Below are 18,144 nucleotides of genomic sequence, written 5' to 3' on the forward strand. Positions count from 1 at the left end.
TTTAGCATAAATGCATTAGCATCGTTTTATTGATTAATAGCTTATTTTAATATGAACAGCCGTCACTCTAAACTTGGCGATTGTTGTTGTAACCAATTTCTGCTTTCAGAACAGAGGTTATTAAATAGAAAATTAAATTAAAAAATCAAAGGTGCATTAATTGGATTCCAAAGTGTACTCTCCTCTAAGCGATCACCTGGTGATGACGTAGAAGGCTTCTGCCAATCATTGACGTTACAATATCGACATCAGGGCACCCTGAATATGATTATGTCAACAAGATCACTGACGCCTTGGTTTCCGTTCGTGAGTGCGACCGCAATAGGTGAGAATCAATGAATTTCTATATCTAACAAGCTTCTAGCACCGGGGACGCAATACTCGATTTAGTATGACACAGATAGAGCAACAAGTATTGCTGCTCATCGTCATAACTCGTGCAGCTGCGTCCAGGTGGACTGATTAGTCAAGAACTCTTTTATTGATTGACATTACCAAAAATCTGATAATCAAGAGTTTATTTGTAAGGTTCATCCCCTACGTGGTCACAGGTTGCATTGATCATTTTATTTTGCTAAACCTTATGGTTATGAGTGAACAACTGTATCCCCATAGTCATGCACAGCGCCAAGAAAAGTTTGCATTATTATGAATGTGGTGCTATATCAATGCAGTTTATGGTTTATTGTATTTGTTACACTGTATTTGTTAATTGTCTTTTGGCTATAGCAGCTGGTTCATATAGCCTATGCTTAACGAACACAAATTAATTTTGAAAAGTGACTAGTTAATTATGATGTGAAAAGTATAAATCTGGTTACAATGTGCGTCAATAAATAAAAAAGGCTCAAGAAGAAGTAACTTACTTTTATTCAGTTATGCTGTTTACTCTGATCAACAGACAGAGGGTCGACATCAACAGACAGTGCGAATTTACTGGTTTAATAACGTTTTAAGCTTTATTTCTATTAAACTGTTTATCATCACATCATTATGTTATTATCTTGGTATTTTCCAACACAACGCTGAAAAGGAAATGTGATATCAAACAACTAAAAGTAAAACAATTAAGCACATCGTCTGCTATGGCAAAGTGCACCTTTTTCTTAATTGTGACCTTTGGAGGTCAATCGTTTTATTTTTTACTACCTGAGGTTACTGCTGTTTTCTTAAAAATACGCAGAAAGTTTATTAAAGGACAGAACATCTTTGTCTTACTACCGAAAAATGTTGCTGGGCTATTAGCGAATTTATGTGGAGTTGCCTACTGAAATTGAATTGCTTGTCATACGCCATGACGGACGTCTTCGTGTGTTTAAACAAGGATGCATCTAAAATGACGTGACGTATGAAACGATCATGGTGACACTGCTGTAAGGATTTCCTGTAGTTCTTTGCACATCACAAAAAACTGTTACCTTACAGATACTCTGTCGTGTGCGGTGTGAACTGCTGAGTCTTAATTTATTGTTAATAGTGACAACGACTTTCAAATATGGCCAACACTGCTCTCAAATGGTTTGGCGAGATAAACTATGAACGGAAAAAAACGTCTTCGTCATAACTTGTTGGCAGTTGAAAAAAATTTGTTAGCTCGGTATAATATCCAATGCCCTTTGCGAATATCAGCGTTAATAGATTAAAAAAGGTTAAAGAAACTCTGGCATAAAACTTAGTCTAAGTATAAATTATGTTAGTAGATTATAGACTATGTTTTGTGCCAGAGTTGCTTCACCTTTTTGTGCTCTTATACCCCATGAAATCTCGTGGAATTTCCTGGTAGGCTACCCCTTGTTTAATAGAAAACCAAGCCATTCTAACACCGCTACAAATTGTGACGCTACAATAACCTTTTGATATATTACATAAAGTAGATATGAAAAGGTAATTAGATTACGAAGTTTAGAACGTTTATGACGCATAAAGAAAAATAATGGATTAGGATTTATTAGTGACGTAGCTAGAAAGAAAATGGGAGGGGGCAAAAACAACTGTTTGGGGAAAGGAGGGAAAACGTCATTCAGCATAAGTTACAAATCAGGGATACCTGGTTACAAATGGTATTAAAACCTTGTGAAATGGTATCAAAACATATTTTTATGTGAGGGCAAGATAAAATTGTGAAGGATTGTTCCGCAAGCTACGTCCGTGATTTATTAGCAGATCATTTCTTCATAAGTATGCCTAAATAGTTTTTAATCGGACTCTGTTTTCTCGTATCTTCTACTTTGATAGTTTGTACTTTGTAGCCTCAAGGGATAGGCTACAGGTACCCTGGTTAAGAACCTTTATAACGCTATTCTGTTGCAAGTCCACGCAGTTTTTATTTAGCCGATCCATAAGGATGTTGTTGCATTGGTGGTCTGCGAAGTATTTTCCTTGAAGTTGGGCTATTGGACATTCCAATATAAGGTAGTCTGTGGACTGTTTTGGGGCGTTGCAAGTCATACAGTTTGGTTGAGTTGTCATCCCCCATTAATAAAGTTGTCATTTGTTTTAGTTTGTTTTGTTCTTATGCGGTTTGCTGTGGATCATAACTTTCTGGTAGCCTCACCCAAAATGTAATGCCCCAAAACAGCCCACAGACCATTTCATATTGAAACTTCCAGTAACCTAGCTGCAAGGAAAATACTTCCCACCCTTATGGATTAGCTAAATGAATACTGCTTAGACTTACCGAGTCATATGAAACATCAACTGCAAAGACAGTCACAAGATGTTTGAGAGTAGCACAACTTTAAATGTTTCCTCAATTCTTTAGCGATTGTTTTGGAATATGTTTTTTTTTTCAAATGGCGACCCAATTGCATTTAAAAAGTTGCATCCGATGAAGCTCATTAATCATTTTAGAAGTTTAATGCTCGTCCAAGATGGTGGCGTCTTCAATCGTCGTCAAAAGTTACATTGTCTTCGGTGGCTCTTCGTTGTTGTCGTCAGCATATAGCCAATTCCTTTGTCTCAATCTGCAATGAATAATTCACGAGTACTCTGCAGCAGCCATTATAAAGCAATATAGTTCACCGAATTACACATCTAGTTGAACCAATACTACAGTACACGCACCCCATGGGAACAAATAGTATTTGCATGGCTGACAGTAAATGAGACATAAACCTTCCAATCCACACACGAGTAATCGAGTATACAGCATTGTAAAACTTTTCCCACTGAACACTCGGTTACAAGTCATCAACACCGCGTATTAATTATCAATAAAGATTTATCATTTATATAATACTTGATGCAACGTCAATTTTACATCACATGCATTTAAAATCATTCTTAAGTTGTCATCATTATCAACCAATTTTAACTATACTGGCCATGAATTTATCCTCATGTTGAGGGTGTGGCCGGTCTGTATGTCAAGAGCGAACTCTTCCTCTTAGCACCTCGCGGTCTACGCTGTTAATCAAACCAAATTCCACAAGGCATTCCAGATGGCAGGAAACAAAAGTAGTTTCATGCTGGGGGGCATTCTGTTGCTCAACTTATAGTATGTGTTGCGTTTGTTTCTGGTTAAGAAACGTTGTTTTTATTAACTTGATGTTATTACCACTCATCTTTGCCATCGCTATTTTGCCACTTCTTTTGTGAAATGGGGTAATTCTGGCAGATTCCATGTTGGGTTTTAGTAGTTTGCGCAGCTTGTTATTGTTTGATTTAAATGTATAGTAGCCTAAGCTATTTTTCTTGCAAGTACGTAGGAGGCCTTTATCCCTGCAGTATTTTCCTTCCATTGATCACCAGTGCTATCAAATCTTGACCCAACTAAACTATCAGCTTGCCGTTTAAAAAATCTATATTTTTGTTTTGAAAATCTGAATGATGTGTTACCAAATGCTATTTCAGCTTGCTAGGTTTTAGAGCAGAACTTGCTAAAACTTCACAGCATAGCACGCACTGCGGTTTTTCTTTTCCTCCACAATGTACCTCAGTGAAACCAAGTTGAACATAGGAATTATTGAATCTTACTTTTTTTCGAGGCTGAGCCATTCTCACTTTTTGTACTCAAATTTAAGTTAAAAATTAAATTAGTAAAGTTAAAAAGTTCTCAATTTTAGGGTAATTTGACTAAGGCTAAAAAAGCTAAAAGTTTGGAAAGGCATTCAATTCACAACTTAAATCAATAAAAATAACCCGCCTTAATCAACTTTGTCTAACTCCTTAGTCAAGTATACTGTAGTTCGTAATTCTATTCTTGATCTGGTAAACACAAGTGTTGTAGGACTACGTCATCACTATGCACTCGTTGATGTAGGCCTACCATATTTTCATCGCCTAAAAAGAGGACACGTTTCGCCAGCAAGTAGAATTTTACTCTTGAAGAATTTTTTACATGTTTTTAGATCATTTCAGTATAGGCCTAGGGGCAAAAGTTACCAAAAAAAAACAAGAAAACAGATTGACTGAACGTTTAACTTATTTTTTGTCATTTCATCTCTAGTGCTTCCTTACGACAAGAAGTGATTTTATATTTTTAAAAGTCAGCAAAAATACAAAAAGAGCTCATTTTTAGACAATTTCAGTTAGACAGCAATGATCGCAAAAATCTGCAAAATGTGACAAATCAGGCACGACCTGCTGTAGCCAAGCCTTAACTTTTTTCAACAAGGAATGGTCAGCCCAGGGATTCAAAGTATAGGGATCGCCAACTCGGCTGAATATCAGACAAGCGGAGTGTAAAAGTGTTGCCAGATATTTTTTAAATTTTTAGAAAAAGTATTATTTAAGCATTTCTAAAGTAGTAGTCGTCCAAAAATTGCCCGTAAGTAACTATTTTAAAACTAATCCAAAGCAATTTTATTATTCACTTATCAAACTATCATATTTTTTTGCAAATTTAATCTCTCTAATAGTTTTATTTAAATTTTATGCATAAATTCATATTATTATTGCAAAGTAAAACAACTACAAACTACTTTCTCAATCTTGTGCCACTTTAAACTTCAGGTTAGTTTTAAATGGACAAGCTTTGGGCAACCATTACTCTTTAAAAATGCCAAAAAATTAGTTTTTTTAAAAATTTAAAAAATATCTGGCAACACTTTTACATTCCGCTTGTCAGATATCCAGCCGAGTTGGCGATCCCTATACTATGAATCCCTGGGTCAGCCTTAACGAAATTGTTACATTATTTGCAAGAAATATGACTAAAACAGTAGGCTGCATATATAACCGTTAGTTCACGCTAAAAACGGCGTGAACTGAAAAGCTGTTCATTTCCTTGCAAAGCTGAAATCTATCCATGCCACGATTTCTTTTGCTGTAGGATAGGTGTTATACACATTGCACTTTTAGACATTCGTTTCAAGTAACAAACGAACCAAATGGAGTTGGTAATCAACAACGTCTACACGCGTTGTATCAATATAAAACATATGTAGGTAGAAGACTAATTTTTTGTGAAAGTGTGAGCATGGCCTTTAAAATGTCGTTTATTATCTTACAGTGAACCATGCAATGAACGTTCAACAACAGTTTCATAAAATGAACCAATTTCTTATCAGCATGTTACATTGGTATACAAAATGTTTAGAAAACAAATAGCCTACAAGCCGTCGCTGAAACGTCATCAAGCAATATAATTCCGTGGAAAATATAAGCATGAAAACTCAAACTGTGAAAAAAGTGAATATTTGAGCATTTTTCAGTGTCCTCGGAGGACAATTCATTTTTCATGAAAAAAGAGGACAAATCCTCTTAAAAGAGGACGTTTGGTAGCCCTACTTGATGTCACAAAGGCCATAGGCATGAAACAAAGGCTATCACAATCAAACGAAATGCCTGGCTAATACTGTGTGAAGGGATGCCAATCGCCACCTTCTGTTATCTCGAAGGCGACGCGCCAAGCCAACTTACTAAAATATATCTTTTAAGTTTGGTTTGGAAAATAAGTTGCCTGAAAATTATAATATTCCTTTTTTTTTGAGATCGTGTTAATTTTTTTGGAAAGTGCTTCGCGGTCCCAGAAAACTGTCTCGCTGACCCCAGTTTGAGAACCACTGATCTAGCAAAACTGATTCTACTAGAATACGGTATAGAATTGACAGCTGTTAATGAGGAGGGCACCAGTGCCATCAATATGTATAAAACTTTCTTAAAAGTTCACACAAAAGTATTTTACGTCATTGAAACCTAAAGCTAAATATACAGTACAGTATCCGCAACTGGTTGCAAAGCTACTGGCTCAATATTTTCTATTGTTAATGCATAGAAACCTAATTAGGAACCAGCTCTTCACCCTTCCTCACCCAACAAAAACCTTTTAAATTTGTTTGCTCAAGTTTACCAAGGGAACTTTGGGTGATGCCGATGTAGGTACGGTGTTGACCGATTTGACGGTGACGTGTAACGATAAAGCTACGAGCTACTTCGCCGCGTTGTCTTAATTTCCGAACTAGTCAAGTACAACGTGGCTGCGGCAGCTGTCTGACGTTGTTTAGTGATTGCCCTCTCACACACAAGAAAATGCAACATGTTGGCTTTGGGTATCGAACTGGGAACTGACATCCTTTCGAGAGCCAGGCAATTCTCTCATTAATCGGTGCACTTGTCACTTCTTACTAAACATGTTTATTTTATAGTTAACTTTATTAATTAAAAATGCGCATCTTTGTCGAAAAAATGGTACAGTCAGTGTTCTACACTCTACAGTACATTAAAAATTGTAAGATTTTCTCTCGTAGGATCTTTTCTTTGATACGTCAGACCTAATTAATCTTACAATTTTGTAATAGCAGTTTAGCACTACAGATGTAACTTAAATAAAGTCGAAAGAGTGCTAAAGGATTGCACTAATGGACTGCTAAAGAGCAAACAGTCTTTGGTCTTACCAGTGGCGTAGCTAGAGAAAGTGCCGGAATGTGCCACCCGGGGCGGATTCAGATTTTGCCGCCCCTTCAAGAAAAAGCATGTGAAAATGAAATGCGTTTTTTATCAGATTATAATCAAAATCAAAAATCGTAGTCTGAAAGTGCCGCCCCCAGACGTACCGCCCGGGGCGGTCCGCCCTGGCCCTCCTAGCTACGCCACTGGGTCTTACCATCCGAGACACGCGTTGACCTTGTGCTCCATTTGGTGGACGGAAGTTTGTGGCACAGTAGTCAATGATATTGTTAGCGGTTTACACTGGCAGAAAGGAAATACGCCACTCTCAGTGCTGTGTCAAGGAGGGGGCAAGGGGGCCCGACCCCTGGGCCCACCATCTCAGGAGGCCCACAGATAATAGACTTTTGCGTTTCAGTAACAACATGTTAATCATACTGTTTTCAACTTTTATTCTGATAGGAGTGTGGTTCAGTCACAGTTTTTACACGAATTGTTTGGTGCAGAGTTACCCGCAGTAAACTACTGATGTGAATGGAGCGGTGATGTGTATAAGTGCAGATGGTACAGTGTTTGTAGTTAGTTTTAGCATGTTCTTTACTCTCAGTATAATTCTCTAGTAAGCTATTCTTTTCGATCAGTGATGTTAGGGGAGTGGTTGTCAATCAATGTTGTTTCAGTCAATGTTTGTGGTTCCATACATTGTTAGTAGTTAGTTTTAGCATGTAGCCTACGTGTTTTGCTCTAAATTTTCTGTAGGCTAGTAGGTTATTTTCTAGTAACTTATTCTTTTCTATCGGTGGTGTAAGGGGTGCGGTTGTCAGTCAATCTTTTTTGTCCAAGGTCTTTTGGCTCTTCAGTCAATGTTTTTGTTTGGTACAACGTTAGTAGTTAGTTTTAGCATCCATGTTTTTTGCTTTCAGTTTTCTTTAGTAGGCTCAGGGCTGGATTTCAGCCGAAACGGTCCGGAACGCCGCTCCGGAAGCTTGATCAAAAAGTTGACTTGTCCGGAACGGCGTTCCGGAAGCTCAAATATTTTATGCTCTTATTATTTTATGCTCTTAATGTGTTCAGAGTATAGCGTTAAGATGGTGTTTATAATTTGTATCATTCATTTGACCCTTATTGTTCAACCTTGAAGCAGCTTAACTGTCCTAGCGCACACCCTGACGTTTACATTCCGATATTTTATTAAGCCATCTTACTATGTCACAATTAGTTTTTTCTGTATTTTTCCACTTTTATTACTGACTGTTTTCCGCTGCTTAGCACCACTCTTAGTATGCCTTGCACTATTCAGAGTAGCTTTGTATGTCTGAGCAGTTGTGGTATCAATTGCAAAAATAACCCGCCGATCAATCCCTACATCTTCTATCATCACTTGGGAAATTTCATTCAAGATCGCTTGTTGAATTCAACAGACTCGTCATTTATTCATCATCATCACGTGCCGTCTCCGATCCGAAAGTTGGCTGTCATTTGTTTCCACATGTCACTTTTTTGCTGCTCTTTTTTTTTTTTTTCAATGCTTGACAAGTCAGCCCTCTGTTTTACATCACCTTCCCAAGTTGGTCGCCTTCTTCCCCTGCACCTCCTTCCTTCCACCATACCTTCTATAACCAATTGATGTAGCTGTCCTGCCGATCCTCTCAAAATATGTCCGCGAATTTCATCTTTTGTTTTGCTAAGTCGTTTGCCAATCTATCTTGCACTCCAATTCTTTTTCTAATTACTTCGTTTGTAATGTGTTTTTTATATGATACTTCTAGTATTTTTCTGTAGCACCAGAGCTGAAAAGCATTAATTGTTTTGGGAATTTCTTTGCTGTAGGTCCAACTTTCACTTCCAAATAACAGGACTGATTTGATGTAACAATATAGAAGTCTCAGTTTTAATTGTAAATATATAGGCTATCTCTTCTTGAAAATTCCTTGAATTTCCAAAATGACGCTTTTGCTTGACCGATTCCTCTTCTTACATCATTGGTACAGCTTCCATCTTGTGTGTCATTTATTAATGCCTGCAAAATACTTGATCCAACTACTCGACCAGAGAAAACAGTAATGACACACGGAGAAAACGAAATCATTGAAGTGTCAAAGAGATTGCGCTTAGATGAACACAAAGCTGTGAGGAGACTTCGTGAATATGTAACTACCATGGGCTCCGTTAGAGGGGGGGCCGCGGGGGTGATTACCCCCCCACCAATTGGAGTGGAGGGGTAACTAATGCAAAATTACTCTCCCACTAATGTAGAGATAAAAGTTTAATTTTTATATTTTTTCTACTTTTGTGTTTTATTTTCATTTTTTTATTTTGTTGCACAACTTTTTAGTTGTTTGCTTGGAAACTCCGACTCGCAAGACAACGCAAATATGCAATAGAGCCCTGCATAATGCTATGGGAATTGTTCAGGAGCTAAGTAGTTTGATCGTTTAGCTCGCTATTCCGCTTAAAAACATGGCTCCGAAGCACAATGACTGCTTAGAATAGAAGCAGAGTGCACACAGTGTTTTCTTTGAGTTGAGGTGTTCGTAATGTTATTTCTTTGTAGTTTTTGTGAGATTTTGGCACAAGGCATTACCTGGGTGTTATGGCATTTTTTGTTTAGTGTTATTTCTTATACGGCGCAGATGGTAGGCCTTCCTGTGGTATCGATCAAGATGTATCCTTATTTTCAGTTTTTGTAAAAGTTAATGTATTTTAGCTTCTTTTTTTTTCTGAGTTGAATGTAGGCCTAACCCTAAATGCTGAAACGTTTCATTTCAATGCGGATGTTATGGTTATGGCACAGGTTGTCGTGCTGTATTCATGTAATTGTAAATTAAGTTTTATAGATTATAGCTTTGACCTTAACGCTTTTGGCCTTTTAAATCTAACCTTTTAGCGTCTGAAGTGCAAAATGACTTGAGCCAATTTGCACTTGAGCCAAGGAAGAATACAGAGAAGGATTTTGCGTACGTCCTCTCCTCCAGTCAAAATTGTCTCAAAACCTCAAAAAAATGTGGCAAATGTTAAAATGCTTTTGCTCGTGATTTCAGATTCGTTGAAAGAAATTTTCGATTTTAAGTCGTGCTGAAAGGCAAAAATTTGCGCCTTCGGCGCGAAACATGCAGTCTGTATAAGAAACTGAAGCTTTCAGTAATGCGAACGGGGGCTGGGGAGCGACCTTCCAGAAGTATGTGTGATGCGATAATCTAATAAGTCCCTGTCGATGTCAAAACATCGTTCCCGCCCCTGCTTAAATTACCCCCCCACTCTCAGGAAGTGTCCGGAGCCCCTGGTAACTACGAAAAAAGGATCCCAGAGTTTTCAAAATTTGATAACGTCACTAAAATCCATTCCAATTTCATCGAGCGAGTGTGAGCGCGGATTTTCACAAATGAGCCTCATACAGACATCTGAACGTGCTTCTCTACACACTGTAGGCTAACTGTTTATACGAATAGTCGGTCCTCTACTGAGAAAGTTGAGACCCGAAGTCGCCAAAGGTCTTATGGTTTTGAATACGATGAATTTCTTGAAAAATTGTGGAACTTGTAATTTTTGTGTTATTGTTTCACTAAAATACGAATATTTGCATTGAACAACGTTATATCATCTATACAGTAGATTATGATACTTACTTAACCGACGTTTTAAACAGGTACATCAAGTGTGTTGTTTCAAAGTCTTATAAGGGCATTCTTCTGAACCTCTTCTACGCATCTAGCGCATTTGGAAAGTAAAAAACTAACGTTCCGGAAGCTAATCTTCTGGAAATCCACCACTGAGTAGGCTTATTCTCTAGTATTCATTTTGATCAAGTTGTGTTAGGGGTGTGGTTGCTTGTCAATGTTTTTTCGGTCAATTGTCTTTTGGCTCTTCATTCAATGGTTGTGGTTCGGTACATTTTTAGTAGTTAATTTCATATATGCATTGCTCTCAGTTTTCTCTAGTAGGCTATAGGCTATTTCTAGTATTCATTTCGATCGGTGGTGTTAGGGGTGTGGTTGCTAGTCAATGTTTTTTCAGTCAATGTTTGTGGTTCGGTACAATAATAGTAGTTAGTTTTAACATGCATGTTCTTTGCTCTCAGTATTCTTTAGTATTGTTTTCGATAGAAAGTGTTAGAAGTGTGGTTCGGTCAATGATTTTTCACAAATTGTTTGGTGCAGCATCACTTGTAATAAACTACTTATTTGAATGGAACGGTTGTATGTGTTAGTAGGCCTAAATGTTAGCAAGCACCAAGCACAGAGGGTACAATGTTGGTAACTGGAATCGGTAGAGCTAATTGCTAAGCCCCTGCAGTAGCCTACGTTTTTAACATAATAGGTAAGTAAAATTTCAAATATTTGTAATTTTAGGGAAAAATTGCTTCAAGTGTAGTTAACTAAATTAAAATTCTCCCAATTTGTCAATTCTTGTCCGATTTAAAAAAAAAATTGAAGTCAATTCAATAATGCCAAATTTTCATGCTAGCTTCTATTGTTCCATACAAGTTCTGATAAATGATTCCAATACTTCATGACCATTGCCAGTAAAATTGTTAACTCTTAGAAGGTTGGGCTCCTGGAGTCTTGTTCGGTTTGGGGGGGGGGGGGCTGTCGATTATTCTTATGCTTTAGGAGTGATATCTCTGTTATTTTTTAAGGCACGGTTTCAAAATTTGGGATTCACTTTGTAAAATTATTCACGCTAAGCATATTCGAAAATTAAAACTATGTGAATTTTAGAACTGCTCATATACGTTGAAATGTTGAGGTGACTTATGACTGTAATTGTAGCGTGAGTTTACATATTATTTTTTGGTAGAGTAATGAAGAACATGCATTGCAATGTTGTGATTAAATTTTTTTTACATAATTTTACATACAGCCAATTCCCTTCACGCTGTGAAACAGTTAGGATTAACGAGACATGGGCCAAATTAATTACTTTCATCCAGCTGGTGGGAAAATTTTGAACAATAGATTATGAAATATTTCAGAGGATTTGCTGAGAAATGCCTTATATCTCTCAATTCATAACCTTTATTCGCTCAAAATTTCAGCTGAATAGAGGTGAATAAAAGTTAGGAAAAGTCAAGAAATCTCGTAGTCGTAGCCTCAGTGGTTTTAGAGATACAACTGTTGATATAAGAAAGTTGAATTGACAGCCCCCCCCCAACCTTCAAAGGGTTTTTGGCTTTTGGCTTTCATTCTGAGCAAAGGTGTAGCTATGACATGTTAAATCTGTGTTTGCTATCATTTAGCCTAGCCTACATTTGTGTTGTTTCATGACTACCTAAAGATACGGTCTGATTTGTCACATTTTGCATTTCCAGATTTTGCCAACTTTGGGCATATGTTGAAATGGATTTTTCTAAAAATTATATTTTTACACTTTCTTTACTGTTTTCCCCAGATGACACAATAGGTTTTAACATCCTCAGAAGTTGAAAAACAAAGACAATTTGATTTCGAAGATTTTAGTCAGACTGCTAATTTTTCAATAACAGTCTGATTATGGGGTTTTCAACTTACTTTTTTTCATTTGCTACTGCTTCCCCAAGGCAACAAAAAAGCTGTTATATCATAAAGAGACAGCAAAAAGTAAAAACATTTAAAAAAATGTCAGTCAAACAGTAGCCGTAATCAAAATCTGCAAAATGTGACAAATCAGGCCGCATCTCCAGGTGGCCATGGTTGTTTTCAAAACTGGTCAGGTCAACTTTATTGAAGTGAACCACCTTTCCATATCGATGTAGTGAAAGTACACACTATATTATGATAACTTTTGAAGGGGCCCAAAATTATTTTGGCCCCAGATGCCATGAAGGGTTAACACAGCATTGGCCACTCTCCATTCATTCACTCTAAACAGAAAAAGCCTTGCGAAGATGGTTGGAGCCCATCCAAACCTGTCTGTCTCGATGGGCACAGGCTAGTAGGACATATGTCGGATATGAAGGAACGGAGCTTAATGATATTTTGTTTGTATTCCTCTTTATGGTTCACTAATTTAGCGGCTAACATGTTTTGTTTGTTAATTTCATCGAGCAAGGTTGAGTGGCTACCGCAAATGGGTATCTTGATTTCAGTGGACAAGAGTGCTCGTTCCATAGAGCATTAATCTTTGAATAGAGAAAGTGGTTTAACTCCTTCAACGCTCGTCGACTGATCAGTAAAAATACTTTTTTCCACAAAACAGTTGGAAGGAAGTCGATGACTGGCAAACTTAGGCTGCAGCAGACGATTTGCGTTGTGCAACACTAAGCCTGTCTGATGACTAGGGCGATTTTTTGTCACTAAAGTTACTTTTTTTGGTTGTACCAATTAACAAAAGAATTGTAGAACCAAAATTTCATGGTTGTGGGGTCAATATTTAAGAAGTTATAAAGTTACTAAAAGTCACTTTTTGTGCTTTTAGGTTACTTTTCCTTTGTTCGGTCACTTTATTTTGCATACTTTTTTGCCTAATTCCCCCATTTATTTATCTTTCATTGCTACTGGAGAGATGAATTTAGATTCTATGTAATGTCAAGACTTTTAATATATCTTGTACTATGGTACGGATTTTAGGTTTGCACAAGCCCATGCTTGTTCAATTGTTCCTATTGCGTGTATTCCCGAAATTTCATGAGACGTTGAGTAATTTTTTCGATTAAACAAATTGTGTTAACTATACTTAGCCACTTGTTTTCTCTGCAACAGCTAAAGTGTTTGATTGACAGAAACTTCCTGCCAAAGAATGTAAAACATTACATATGTGTAATTATAGGCTAATTTCAGAACAAATTGAAGCTAATTTAGATGCTTTTTTGTTGAATTGCTGCTATTTCTTTCACTTTCTTGTTTTCGTTGAATAAAATTACTTTTTGGTTACGTTTTTGCAAAATTAAAGTCACTTTTTTGAGTTTTTTAGGTTACAAAACAATCGCCCTACTGATGACATAAAAAATGCTTCATTCAAATCCATAAGCAAGTGTAACATAGGCAGGGCCGGATTTAGCTGATGGGAGGCACGGGGCACTTTTAGATCGGGGGCCCCCATGCAAAAATTTTTTTTGCGCCAACGTCGCGAAAGACCACCACTACGTCTACAGTAGCATTAATCCAGCACTGCACAACACTGCAAATGCACAGCATTTTGCACAAACTTCAGAGGCTAAAAGAAAAGAAAACACAAAATCACATTTTTTCCACGTCAGGGCGCCCTTCAAAAGGGAGAGGGCCCTGAGAACCTGCACCCTCTGCCCCCCCTTAAATCCGGGCCTGAACATAGGTATTCTTTCGCATGAGTCAGATACTTCAAGGGTTAGAGCCGGCTTTAAAAAACTAGGTCAGGGTAGGGTGGTTTCGTCAAGTGCTTCTACCATGCATCCCGTTTAGTGGTTTATAACTGGCACTCGAAGACGACATCACAAATCATCCCATTGAGAGTGTTGCATGAACAAAATCAATCTGAATTGATTAATTTGCATGGTGTTTCATTTGAATTTTTTGACACTGAAATTTTGTTATACTTTTTTATTTAATTGCGGACTTTTTAAAATACAAACATAAATTTTGGCCCAGAGAAGCCGTTGAGTTGAACATAGCTGCTCTAAAGTATGTTTTACTTTGCAATTGTCAAGTAAACTGTGTGTGGCTATTACAATGATTTATATGTTCTGAAGAAAAGCAAAGAAAAACAAAGCAGTAGTTTTAAATTGTTGTTATCACGCGGTCGTTTTGATTACTTTCTTGAAAAGGAAATTTTGGCTAGCTTTTGCGTGTTATACCTAAGCTATTACAGGCACTTGTTATAACGGTACTTTAACTGAAATTTGTTTGTTGAAATTCAACGATATAGGCACAATCACTGATTTTCCGGGTTTCGTTTTTTTGTTGCCTCTTTGAGCATGTAAATTTGTACTAGATGCTAAGCATAGATAAGAACAAAGCATAAGCAGGTTTCAATTGATTTCTTGGAACTGTTCTTTCTTTTTTGTGTTAATTTATTTCCAGAGTAGAATTTTATGACCGAGCAAACCGATTCGATTATTCTATAGTGGTGTATATGCCACAACTGGAAACGATAGTTAACAATGGAGTAGCCTACTGGCATACTACTAAAATACCCGTTTTATGTTTACCAAATATCCAAAAAGAACCAACTATCCAGCGACTAAAATCCTGAAGGCCGTTTTTGCAACCCGCCCAAGATCTGTTAGAATCTAGAAGTCCCTAGTCCATCAAGCAATCATGTCATTCAACGTAAGAGATGGTTAGTCAAGGAGAGTTTCCCTTCCGCGCCAAGTAGCTTATTCTCCATCTGAAAATCCATTGCTACATGCTCTTTGTAGGCTACACTTGTTTTATCTCCACTGAATTTCTTGTCAACTGAACTTAGTAACTTTGGTTTTAAAATGTGGCGTCGGAACTTGCCACGAGTGGTAGGCCTACCTGTATTTGTGAAGAAGTTCAATTTAATGTAAAGATAGATGGTAGAGAGATGAAACAGAAAATTATATCATTACAACCTGACATTTTTGCAAACGAAGAGAAAAGGCTTGATCTCTTAGGATGATGGCATTACTAAACAGTAACTTATCGCGAGTGCGTTGGCAGCTATTGCAGCATTGGGTTGATGGAGAAAGTTTTCTGAAAATTTTCCTACCTGCTTTTAATGCGGTAAATTATTATCAATTCGTCTTCGATTGATTTCCCGTCGCCGATAACTCAAACTTCGTGATGCGATGAAAGGATCGTGACTCCGCTTCAAATACAATAACCATACTTTTCTTTGGTAAAAGCTTTAAGTTCTATTTCAATTTTTCATGCTAAAGTAAAGCATTCATAAATTGCCAAAGGCGGATTGGGTTAACCAAGTTTATCTAAATAAACGTTTGAGGAGGAAAATTACAAATTACTATTGTTGTAATAGCTGAACTGTCTCGGTTGCATTACTCCTCGTAGACGTCTTAACCTCCTAGATGAAACAGGCAAGCAATGTTTGCACATCTTCATGTATTATTAAAAAGGTTTTTAACCTTTTAAATTTAAAGTTAGTTTCGATTTATTTATACTGCTTCACTTTCCCCTCAAGCTGAGCTAGACTGCTTGCTAAGTAAACAATTTCCTCTGACGCCACCAGTAAGTTACTTTCCGTGGGTTTCAGTCTTACTCAGTAGAAGCTTAGATCAACGTCATCCGGGTAAAGCTTTGTTGTAATTTCTGTGCCATTAGATGACAAATGTACAATTACTTATTTTGTCCCAAAAAGTTCAACTTTAAAAGGAGCGTCAAGTGAATAACATTGTAACCGGACTGATGTCTTGTGGAAGTAAGGGGTTTAGATGAAATGTAAATGACACTTCATCAAATGACCCTTTACCAAAAGTGTTTGTGTTTAGAAAAAACTAGCGTCACGGTGTCCTGATACTGCAAAAAGTAACGTAAAAATTCCTGCCTGATTTGAAGAAATGTGAAAGAGCAATTATAAGATGAGGAGCAAACAAGGACTTTTAAAGAACCTTCAGAATTTTGTAACACGAGAATAGTAAAAATCCGTCAAACTATAGAACAAAACAGTTAATATTTCTATTTAACTTTTGTTGGAAGTTGTCGAATCCTAAGTAATGCTATGATCAGTCACTCTTCGTTTATTATTCATGAGGTTTTCACGATCCTTTCAAAAAGTTTGTTACTTTCTGAATAAAAGGCTGAAAAAGAATGTGCTATTTATTACATGCAACTAGCCAAGCCTCACACAGCTGCCAAATAAATAGGTGAATGCGTGTGCTTTATCTTTTTGTACATGATGATGTTACTTCCATGATACCAGTAAGCATCATTTGTAGCCTTGTTGAGGCAACCGATTGAAAACAAAGATTGTTGACAGCTCGATGCAAACAACCAATTAATTAGTAAATAGTAGCCTACATTGAGTTGGTTTTCACCGCAAAGTTGCTTAGTCTGATTAGCTTTGTAAGCATTGCGAATAGCGTAGGCATGAAATTAGCCTACATCAATTGTAGAGTCAGCACGATGTTTTTGTAGTGCTTTTTTTAGATGCGCTCATAAGTGGTCAAAGAGACCAGCTCAGTGGACGCGTGGTTTCGTCTTTGGCCCGGGTGCTGGTAGATCTGAAATCGATTCCAGGTCGTGTCGAACTGAAGGCTTTAAACACGGTACCGATTGTGTTCTTTTTTGCATAACGCAGTGAGAATAAGTTGGGTAGTAATGTGGTGGGATCGTAAACCTGATAAAAAATTTAAAAAATGAGCCCTGTCGCTAAAAGGCCTTTGCTGTTTTAGAACGACAATAAATGAAGTTGTAGCAGTAGCATTATTATTAAGCGGTCAAAGAAAAAAAAAAAATACAACTTGAAACAGAAATTCAACCAAAAAGCCAACAACGAAGTAGGCAGGAAAACTTAGGGGAAAAGAAACATCCTTTGTAAACAACGCTTGGCCATTTTGCTTGCCTTTTCCCTACAATAGAAGCATTCAGTTGGATATTGCTTTTTGAACACATGTTGAATGTTCTAAGCTGTCATTCTTATGAATCCTGTTATACAAAGTAACATATTTACAAATAGCACACGATCTACTGGCGTTTTCCACAAAATCAATAAACTTAAAACCTATAATTTAAAGAAAATCACAAATTCTTAAAGAACATGTTGAATCTCATTAATGCCACCATTTGTTTTGTTTTGAAACTTTGCACTCTTGACAAACAGCAATATCCGGTTTGTGAAGGGGCTGCATCCGTGGACATTGCTGTAATAGCATCTGGACTGAAAGCCAAACGCTGCCGTCTTAGATGAGGTGTAAAAAGGATTGTCATATTGTCGGTTTTAACCCCAAGTCAATTCGCAGTAGACTATTTACGAAACATCAGGTTTGAAAAGGCAACTTTTTTAAAATCCGAATGATGCTTTTTATGGTAGGCTATTGCATTTTGAGCAGATTTGGTCCACAGCATGATTGCTTTTCTAGTCTTACGTGTTGTGACCTTGCCACATTTTAAACTCAGAATTCATTAAAAAGGGCCACATTTATGAAGTTTGGCGTTAAAACAGCTAATTGGAAATCCTACTTAGGCCTCATCTTGGACGGCGGCGTTTGGCTTCCAGTTCAGATGCTGTTATAGCAATGTCCACTGATGCAGCCTGTCACGTGATTTATTTAAATGTTTGTACCAAAGTAACCAGCTTAGTGGTCGATCGTTGCTTCCGATAAGGTTTTGGTTTTCATGACTTTTGACCTTTGACAGGTTTTGACCGGATCATTCCAATGCCTTTGTACCGATTGTGGTCTTGTTTATAACAGAAATAAAATGGAGGTCTTAAAGTGACATCATA

General features: G+C 37.2%; 1 protein-coding gene across 1 annotated transcript in view; it reads left to right on the forward strand.

Moving 5' to 3' along the window:
* Positions 1–221: 221 nt before the first annotated feature.
* The window catches only part of LOC145788255 (potassium voltage-gated channel protein Shal-like), a 40,411-nt gene continuing 22,488 nt past the window's right edge, over positions 222–18,144 (forward strand). Inside the window, exon 1 of the mRNA XM_082600034.1 lies at positions 222–325. Within this exon, the coding sequence (XP_082456160.1) occupies positions 265–325 (61 nt within the window). The 5' untranslated portion in view covers positions 222–264. The remainder of the gene's footprint in view (positions 326–18,144) is intronic.

Source organism: Aplidium turbinatum, chromosome 2, assembly GCF_918807975.1.
Source record: "Aplidium turbinatum chromosome 2, kaAplTurb1.1, whole genome shotgun sequence".
NCBI classification, from domain to species: Eukaryota; Metazoa; Chordata; class Ascidiacea; order Aplousobranchia; family Polyclinidae; genus Aplidium; species Aplidium turbinatum.